Below are 10,739 nucleotides of genomic sequence, written 5' to 3'. Positions count from 1 at the left end.
TCTTGTTTCTGGTATTGTACATTGTGTGTTTGCGTATTGGAAAGGTGAAAATATAATCTGAGGATTGTCGATTACCCTATCCTATCCTGCTGCTGCGTGTAAGAGCCCTGATCCAATTCAGATCCGATCTGGACAACTAGATAATTCCGGTTGGCTAATTAGAATAATTAGAGCGAAATACCGATAATTTAATTGTAATCTAATTTGTGAAATGTTTCTATGCTCCGATTTTAATTCTAATCTAATTTCTGGTTTACCTGAAAACGCTACAAGACAACAGTATAGTGTGACATGAGCCAAGCTTGCGGCACAGACCTTTGGCATTCTCATACTTATGAGAATAAACTAACTAAACTTGATTCGATTTGCAAGTTTTCGCGAATTCCATGCTTCTAATTATGTGTAGCTATAATTCTATATATAGTTGAATTTGTAAAAAAAAAATAATGTGCAGCTATAATTCTAATTTGGAAAAGCTGACAATTTCCTATGGTTGACCATTTGACCAACTCAGACTGGTCAGGTCATGCATATCACATAAAAACAGAGGTCCCTTTCGTGGAAAAATTTAAAAACCCGACAAGATTGTAGTCTTATGGTTCTGATCCATCGCACCTCTATAGCTCAGATGTGTACGTGAACCGTCACGTAAGATCTGTCTTGTCAGATAACCCTAGTAATCTCGAGAGAATGCCATCCAATATTATACTTGAGTAAAAACAATTTCTGTATTGCCAGATTGAGTGAGATAGTGGGTATTCGTTTCGCCATATCTGCACTCCTTCATTTTGTGCACGCACAAATAGTATTAAAGCTTTCGGTAAACGAACACAAAACCAGGCATCGGCTTCCCAGTTTCCTTGCATGGTTTCCCGTAGTAGGTTATTTCCTCTTTCTTCAGCAAGACGATTTTCGATGCTTTCACCATGTCGTCCAAGTGACCGAACAAGATTTTCTGGTATTCCGCGTTCCCTTCTGTTTTTCTAGAATTAAATATCATCACTCCGCGACTCTTCAAAGCTTTGACCATATACTGAAAGATATATATATATACATTGAGAACTCAATAGCATGTATCAAAGTTTCTCAAACTGGCACTGTGACAACTGACAATGTTCAGCAATAGCGATCTTAAGGTTTATGAGACAAGCGAGACAAAAGTTTATGCTTAGTTCTACCTGAACCAGTGTCATCTGCTTATTATGAAGGCTGCTTGATTATGGCTATGCTAATGCATTCAGTGTTTTGTTTATATGGGATGGTAAGTAGGCTATATATAGTTTATGGGGCAGGTCTACACTCATTTCCACCGGTATACCAGTGTTGGGATCAAGTCACTACCTTCGAGTCACGAGTCATTTCGAGTCATTGCACATTTTGACTCGAGTGAAGTCAAGTCAATCGATGTTCGAAGGTGACTCGAGTCAAGTCAAGTCGCTTGATTTTTAGAGGTGACTCGAGTCAAGTCGAGTCAAGTCTAGTCAAGTCTAGTCAAGTCACGAGTCAAGTCACATTTCAAGTCAAGTTGCCTTTTCGAAGTATGAGGTATGCTACGTCATGGCATTTTGCTAGCTGTCTGAAATACAGATGGAGTGGTCATTGATTTTGAACCGATGAACGAATATAGAGTTAAATATACACCCAAGAAGGCGCTGTAACGCTCACATATAAGTAGAACTAATAAACTACGTATGTATAATTGCTAGCCTCAGTTTATAGTCACCAGCCAAAATAGACCACATGAATCGAATTGATTAGATGCAATACATTACCCATTTACAAATTGATATGATACAATTTGAGCCTGTGTCAACGGTTGAGGACGATATAAACTATATTCGAATTCAATTTCAATAAAACAAGAAGTTTGGTTAAGGTAAGAACGGAGAACAGAAATACACAATTTGTTATAAAATTACTTTACTATACTAGTCCACGACAACGTAAGCTGTAAGCTTCGATCACTTCGCTTGCGGTCAATATATTTGCGAGTGAACAATGGAGGCTCAGTAAAACGCACGATCATTGAATGATTGGTGAGTGGTCACTCTCACGGGATAGGCCTACACCAGCGTTTCGCGAACAATCCGAATAAATGCAAGATACAGTGATTTTTATCGAAACCGATTATACTTGATGACTTGAAATTGACTCGTGAATTTTACTTCGAGTCACGAGTCAATCCACATTTCTGATGCGCCGAGTCAAGTCAAGTCATTTTGGCAGAGTGACTCGAGTCAAGTCATACGAAAAAGTTGACTCGAGTCTGACTCGAGTCAAGTCATTACTCGAGTTTGTTTGTTTTATTCACAACATTGGCGCTTATCGCACATATGGTTATTTGCGCCCAGCACATGAATTGCATTAACACAATGTCTTTTGTGGTCTTGCTTCGTCTTTCTGGTCATTAGCTGCCATCTTTCCAGAGTTCGGCTCTCTCTTCTTCTGGGCTTTTCAAGGCGCTGTATATACAGCGAGATCGGCGATGAGGAGCCCAGATAAACCTCCGACACATAGAAACATGGCAGAGCCGTGACTCGAACCACCAACCATTGGTGTCGTGACAGCAGTGTTTAACCAACTGCGCCACTCGCTTCTCGCCACTCCCAACACTGCCGTATACCACCCTGTTACACGGGTGTGAATATATACCCATGGCACACAAAATCAGAACCTATACCTCACACCGATACCGTGGTATAAATAAGTGTATAGGCGTGACAACCTTTTCAGCTCTGCGGACCACTACCAAAAATGAAATTTTATTCGCGGACAAGTCCCCAAAAACGGAAATGTGTAACAATGGAAACTTGTTGCGTTTGTAATTCAATTTGACTTGAAAAGTCGACAACGTGCGCGTGGATTACACCACAACTCAGCAGGAGATCTCGCCATTTTAGTTTCAAATAAACATACGCGACCTCGGCATGCACGATTTCAGAAATCAAAATGTCTATAGCGGAATCTATTATGTAATGAATTATACAGTTTGAGGTGATTTGGTTTATTCAAGTGAGAATAACGACTGCCAGCCTTTCTAATCTTTGGCAATCCTAGGCCAGAAGCACGTCTATCGATTTATTTTTAATAATATTCTTAGAACTATCTATACTTATTTTGTATCAATTGTCCACGATGAGTTTCTGCAGTTCAGGATAACAGGAGAATTAAGTTCTGAACCAGTATGATATCTACGAACCGTCTGCTAAGACACTGTATCAATCTTGTTGTGTTGAAATCGTAAACATCAATAAACTTTCGCACGTGGCACTACGAATTGCACAAGGCTCGTCTCGTCATTACCATGGTGATGATCCGTGTGATAAATGTACGTTATGATCAAACAATAGGAAAGGAGAGGACGGAGTTTATTTTTGTCCTTGATGTTTTTGCGGCATATTTTCTGGTATTCGGGCTCATTTCAATATGAATATACTCAATCCAATTGTATATTGAAGTTCTGTACCTCCAAGAAGCTCTTCACATAACTTTCAGAAGCACATAAATTTTCCCGCACCAGTAGCAAACTCCTCGCGGACCAGCAGTGGTTCGCGGACTAGCGGTTGCCGACAACTGGAGTAGCCTACAACATTTTAATATAATGATGCATGCACGTAGGCACGTGGGATTTATGACCTCGATATAATTCTGAGTTAGGAGCTATTTTCGTGTAGCACCCTTTTCGACCCTTAGGGTGTGAATACGCAATCATTTCGCCAAGAGTGAAATATGGCAAAATCTAAGGTGACGAAAACATTATATCATAAATCAGCAACACGTGCATACTTTTGAATTTACTTTCCAAGGATTTTCTGATTTTAGTATGGATTCATAATTCTTTTGAAGAAAATGTGCATAATATACCGGAATATACCTTTCGTATATTAGAAATCCGATTCGGAAATCCGAAATACCCGCCGGAACATCACTTGAGTACTGCGAGTTCCTATATCTCAGTCGAATTTTAACCTATAATTAACCAAAAATTTTAAAAACGAGGACAATTTCTCAAAAAGAGGACATTTGGGCGTCCTCCGAGGACACTTTCAAAAAAGACAAACAAAGAGGACAAATCCTCTCAAAAGAGGACGTATGGTAACCCTAGCCGTGCTACAAGTAGGCAGCTAGTTGTCGACAAACACCATGAATACCGCAGACAACAAGACGCGTTATCAATCCATTTTCGGTCGATTCAACAAGTAATCCTTCCGAGAAAATAACAGCTCATTGATTTACGTAACGACCTGTGTTCTCAAACGCTGTTTCCACAAGCAACTGGACCAGTTTTGTCTGTCTGCTTTCAAGTTCAACTTCATCGGTGCACAAAAGCAATCGAAATTATACTGCTACTTGCGTGTTTCCCATGTCTATGGATAATGGATATATTCGAACACGTCTTTCCTGTTTAACGGAAATTAAAAGTTGTAAATGAGAGAAATTGCTTGGAATTTAACACGAAGTACGGGCATGCACTTTAGTACGACAAGGCACGAAATTTTCTGTGCGATATTTTATTATAGCCTATATCGTACTATATTACTGCACAAAAATCTCATGTTGCTAGAATTACGATGAACCTTACGTTGCTGTTGCGTTTTGATGGAACAATACGATGACACTTTCCAAAGTAAAGCCTCGTATTTCAGAACTGCTGGTATTGAAAGGGAAGCCCTATTTGCAATGAATATTGTAAGGTTTTCGTTTCGTACGAAAGTCATATTCTAATGATTTTGTTCTTTAAGCACTTTGTTGATGCACAGTTGATTTTGTGCACGTGTATAGTAACCAGTGCGGTAGATTATTTGTTTTGCGACTCTGCGAAGGGTTGCAGATTGGCGTAAGTGTTTCGCAGATCAGTTAACGTTAAGAACCGTAGACGCTTCACTCACACGAATGCATCCTTGAGGCAAGTGATTGGTCGTGAATGCAGCCGCTACTGTGACGACATCATACGTGTCATCGACAACGGGTAATGGGCCATCGTCGGTGATCGTAAAGCAGTACGTTTTCCTGGCGGTAATTTAGAGAATAATTCGCATGCTCGTAGCGCACGGATTGCATTATTTAGTCTATACCTGTAAAGACCTTTCTTAATTGCAATATCAAGCATAGCGGCATTCATTTCTATAGCATCGATTTGTCCTTTATAACCGGTGTCTTTGTAGAACTTTGCTGTGCGTCCAGTCCCTGCGGAAACATTATAGAACCATAAGGATTTCGAAAGAACCTTCGCATGGACAACACATAGGTAGCCAATATAGCAGGGTTGGGCAAACTGTGGCCCTCAACGCCGTTTTGTGCGGCCTCAATACACGTTGTAGAAATATTGATAAATAAAATGAAAAAATCAAATTACTGTTGGTATACTTGATTACTTTTTTTCTTAATATATTTCGACATGATAATGATAAGTTATACTCTTACCGTGGAATTTTTTTATTTTATAGATGGCACGATGGCCCAACCTCGCGTCCCATGTATTTTGAAAGCTTTCAATTGCTAAACATTAGAGAACGTGAATCGTATATGACTCAATTCGGACCACAAGTGTGATTTTAGATTGGCAGCACGAGCAAGTTTAATACGTTTTGAACTGTACTTGGATAAACCGATTCTCGAGTGTGTTAGATAGATTCTTTTTTTATGTGTAGAAGTATTTATTTATATAATATTTATATATTGTAGAAGCGTATTTAAGGGTAACCTTGTTATATCGCTGTCAGCATTTTGTGTCCTGGAGTTAAACCACAAGTACAATCAGCAAATCTATGAACAGATCGCTGCTCACAGACTCAAATTTACAACCAGTTCTAAGAATCGGGACAGGGATATCTAGATTTCTAGGGTTCTAGATATCCCTGAACCGGGACTAGGGCTGGGCACAATGATTCGAGTACTCGAATCTGAATCGAGTAATGATTTCGATGATTCGAGTCGAGTAGTAAAAGACGATTTTTTCGAGTACTGAAATTATACGCTTCTCGCAACTGAAAGTTAAAGTACCAACGAGAATTATAGTTTTCATGCTATTTATCACTGAGGAAGCCTTGAAACCTTGATTGGCCGTGTCGCAGCATACGAGACGTGGTACAAAGCTACGAACGTTACTGGAATAGCATATTTTCGAAGTCGTGATCATCCCACAACATTGTCAAGAAGTGCAATGAAATCGGTATGGTCGAAAAAATACCAAAGTATCTTTAATGTAACGGATAACAGGCATTTTGTCCTTTGTGGTGGCATAAAAGGTACATATTTCAACTTTGACATATTACATTCTGTTATGACGTCATAATGAGTGATACTCGAATACTCGACTCGACTCGAAGCATAATGCGTGATTCAGAATCGAATCACTCAGGTACTCGATTTTGCCCAGCCCTTCGGGACAACCGACTTTCATCCCTAATTTTGACAATGAAGACGAACAGCATATAAATTCTCGTCAATGTGTCTGAAGGGTGTACGTCATCACCAAATCAATGTTTGGTTTGTTTTAAATATAAAAATACATATATATTATTTCCACGTTATCGGTCACTATATAATCAAATACCTATATTGAATTTTGGCTTAGTATCCCAATTTTATTTAGTGCGGCCCGCGAATGGATTCAAATGTTCAATGCGACCCGCGAGCTAAAAACTTTGCCTATATCCTTGGTATATAGTGTTTGGAGTTATATGTATATGATTGAATAATATATTCATATTGAAATGAACCCGATATTTTCGGCTGACGGTCTTCAGCGGTGACCGTCAGCAACTAACGGAGAATTACAATTGCGTTTTACAGCGCAAAGGGCCGTGTATACGGCCGACATCTCTTAACAAAAGATTTGCATAAATGTGTTCAGACATATTTATGATATTGATACTCTATTAACTTCAGAGATAAGCTTTAATCTTCGACCGGGCCCTACGATACATTAGCTTAGAAAGGCCCTAACCGTTTCGAACCTGCAGCGACATCGAGCATTAGACATGATGCTTCATTCCTGATGTACTTGAATGCCAATTTGATCATATTCTGATTACCGACACTGTCGACACCAGCCAGATCATCATCATACGTCGCGGCCCATTTCGTATAAAACTGTGAATAGGCTTGGAAAAGTTCTATGTAATTCGCCATCAGAGTTCATTGCACGGTACCTTGTTCTTTTCTTCAATGGATTCGGCGTATACCACAGCGTTGATGCTGTCCCATTCCTGTTGATATTCCATACTCGCAGAGAAATATTGCAAGAATGCACTCGACCGGCGAACAGCGGCAATATATAGATTGAATGATTGATTTGTTCGGTCGTTAGTTAGTCGGAATTGAGAATGCGTGTCGCGAGATCCTGTCATTTTCGTAGCATTTCAAACGCTCAAATTCCCGTCTTAGTCCCGATTCTTTGGGAATTACGACTTTGCTTCCAGGTGATACAACACCACAAACTCGCAAATTGCAATATATATACCTAAAGACTTTTTCAAATCATTCGATTTTCATAATACGCAACTAGAACTAGAACTACTATAACTTTCAAAAACTCAAAACTCTAATCAAGTACGAGTAGAAGTAGTACTTTTGAAAGCAACCTAAAACTACTTGAGTAGAAGTAGAATTGACTGACTGTGATTCTACTCAAGTAAGTAAGTAGTTCTGAAAATGGCCGTAATTCATTGGTGTGATGAACCAGAACAATGAAATTAAGGTAGGCTTTTATGAAAAATATCCCGACAAGCGCTGACACCATAAATAAACTAACGATCCTTGCTTAGTAAGGTCAGATACAGAAATGAATGATTACTTCGCTGGCAGCACCATGAACTGTCATGGGGCACGACAGAGCTCACGTGATACGCTAAAGCGAATCAGGCAAACACGTCAGTTGGCATTGACGGTCGAAAGCTGCAAATTTAGCTAAGCGGAAGGTGGAGAGAGCTAGACTCATATTGATGCATCCAGGAGGTATCAATTTTCGACAGAACAAGCCTTCGCCCGCATGTGATGCAAATGATAGTATTGATATGGAAATGCGACACTAATCTTTTGTTTACTTGAGCACCCTGTTTTAGAAAATATCATGTCGTCAAATATCATCACGTTGTTTAACCCAAGAGCAATACCGAGAAGTTGTGTCGGATACGGTCTTCACACTTTGCGAGATTAGTATACGTTAACAAAGGAATGGCGGATCGTAAAAATGCCATATAGTGCAGATATAATTTCGGAAAGTAGAGGCATTTCTACACTTTCTTTACTTCAACATGTGTATTCTCCATAGGTGGTCAAAGTAGCCAAGAAATCTACTCAAGTAGAAGTAGAAGTAAAGATGGAAAAATATACTCAAGTACGAGTAGAAGTACTTCCTCCATCAGCAACATGAAACTACTTGAAGTCGAAGTAGAATTGACTGACTTTAAATCTACTCAAGTAAGTAAGTAGTTTTGCAAAATAGTCTTAATTCGTTCGCATGGGCTGTCGAAAGCTGCAAATTGAGCTATGCAGATAGTAAGGTGAGCTTGATTGGTATTGATGCATCCCAGGAGGTATCAATTTTCGACAGAATAAGCATTCTTTCGCATCATGGAATGCAAATTATAGTATTGATATGAAAATGTGATACTAACCCTTTGTTTACTAGAAGGCCCCGTTTTAGAGAATATCATAACATGGCGCCGTACCCCATATTATAAGGCCCCAAGTTTAGGCGAAGAGCAATACGGAGAACTTGTATCGGATGTGGTTTCAACACTTTGCGCGATTAGTATACGTTAATAACAAATATTGTGGATCATAAAATTCATATTTGATATAGCTTTATTTTCGGAAAATAGAGGCACTACTACACTTTTTTTTATGCTCCAACATGTATATGCTCTGCAGACAAAAGAACTGAAAGTAATTCGAACTCAAAGTATGACACTCGGGATTGATAGTGAAATACAAATAACACTTCTAAAAAGCGGAAAATATATTTCATGTCTTTTGTCCTTAAAGCTTCAAAGGTCATCTGCTAAAACAGGTGTAACGTTAAAAATGCCCGATTTTCCGGATTAGCAAGACGTCATGGGCTGCTCTGATATTCTCCAGACAAAAGAACTGAAACTAATTAGAACTCAAACTATGACAGACTTCACTTTTCCAGATTAGGACACGCCATGGGCTGCTAGATTACGATGTGATTAGTAATTCCTAGATTGCGAAACGGTAGTTCCAAACGTTATGATGGGTCACATTTACTGCGATGAAATATTTCATATGGGCGGCAATGCGGTGTGAACGGAACCACATAACCCTCTACCTAAATTATATTTACCGATACTTTCGTGAAAAAATGATTGTCACTCCATATATCTACCCTGTGCGGAAGCGCGACGAGAATTCTAGACTGAAAATTAAATAGTACTCCATGAAAGCAGTCCCGAAATTCCTCAGGCTATCTTTCTGATAGGAGGATTAAACTATTTCTACTTGACAAACTGAAAATAGCGAAAAGTAAGTAAGTAGATCACAAAATATCACGAAGTAGAAGTAGAAGTAGCGTATAATTAGATTTACCTGAGTAAGTACTCAAAGTGGGGGAGAACTACTTGAGTACTTCGAAAAGTAGAAGTACTTCGTAACTGACCACCTCTGTTGGTTTCTGACTACCAGGATATGGTGTATGTGTGGTATGGTATGCACGGTATGAAACGAAATTTTGGTATATGCAATATGGAAATGTGCAAGTGTGGTATGGTATGGATATCTTTTTCTTTACTTCCATACTTTCCCGGTTTCACCAGCACCCTAACAGTGTTCTTACTTTCGATTTGCTGCATCGATTGCATACATCAGAAAATCGTTCACTGACACTGACATACAGGTTTACGTTCATATTTAAAATTGCGACTCAGACTCACCCACCCCGGTTGACTTCTGTTTGAAAATATTTAAAAAAAATTGCAACGGGCATATGAAGGTAAATATATTATTGATGATAATTAATCCAATTTGAATATCATAAACGAGTGACATTTGGCCGGCATCGCGCTACAGCTTACATTTCGTTTATTGTAACTTCCACTCCATAAACTGCGAAGAGGACTTTTAAAATCATAGACTCGGATAATGCGTAGTAGTTACGTGAATCAAATTGTTGAACTTGGAAATCATTTCCTGCGCTTTGCTTGTATGATCATCACGCAATATATATATTTGACATGAGCATCATATTGTCATTGAAAAAATGTAGCAGCTTGTCTCGGAGCCACCTTAAGCCATGCCGGTCTCCAACACGCACTGCACTGTCATTAAATCTGGTTATCTTTGATAAAAGAATGGACACCCTTATGTTGGCTAAAAAGCTAATAAGTTATACGCCTATGACCCACACATTGACGAGGGAGTCGGACATTCCATCCGCTGTCGCAAAATCCCTAATGATTGTAGCGATGTAAAATTGCATAAGCAGGCCGGGACAGTACTTCGTCAGGCCCCCAAAAACATTGATATTGGGGCTCATATAGTATCACAAACCAAACGTCTGGGGCCTTCTACCCCCCAGACCCCCCCTTCACGACGGGCCTTTTAACGACTAACAGTAATAAGCGCCGTTAAGGCGTATGTCGTCTGATAAACCTGCTAGATTTGTAACCTGAGCGACACGTAATGTGTGGCTAGTTAGATAATACTTAACTTGCAGTGGTAGACGCATCGTTCCTTGCGTTAGTCCTTGATCTGACAACTTCAACGTGAATGCAACG

At 39.4% G+C, this 10,739-nt stretch overlaps 1 protein-coding gene across 1 annotated transcript; it reads right to left on the bottom strand.

Moving 5' to 3' along the window:
• Positions 1-691: 691 nt before the first annotated feature.
• Positions 692-7,304, bottom strand: LOC145446872 (uncharacterized). Its single transcript, XM_080325245.1, has 5 exons — positions 7,155-7,304; positions 6,960-7,095; positions 5,076-5,187; positions 4,890-5,010; positions 692-1,033 (listed from the first exon to the last, which is right to left on the bottom strand). The coding sequence occupies exons 1-5, from the start codon at positions 7,224-7,226 to the stop codon at positions 809-811; spliced, it is 666 nt and encodes a 221-aa protein (XP_080181371.1). The 5' UTR covers positions 7,227-7,304; the 3' UTR covers positions 692-808.
• Positions 7,305-10,739: the final 3,435 nt, after the last annotated feature.

Source organism: Botryllus schlosseri, chromosome 9 (assembly GCF_051294905.1).
Source record: "Botryllus schlosseri isolate E-star chromosome 9, Bs_hap1, whole genome shotgun sequence".
Lineage (NCBI taxonomy): Eukaryota > Metazoa > Chordata > Ascidiacea > Stolidobranchia > Styelidae > Botryllus > Botryllus schlosseri.
Note: the sequence above shows the minus strand (reverse complement) of the source record. Positions and strands in the feature narration are given on the sequence as shown.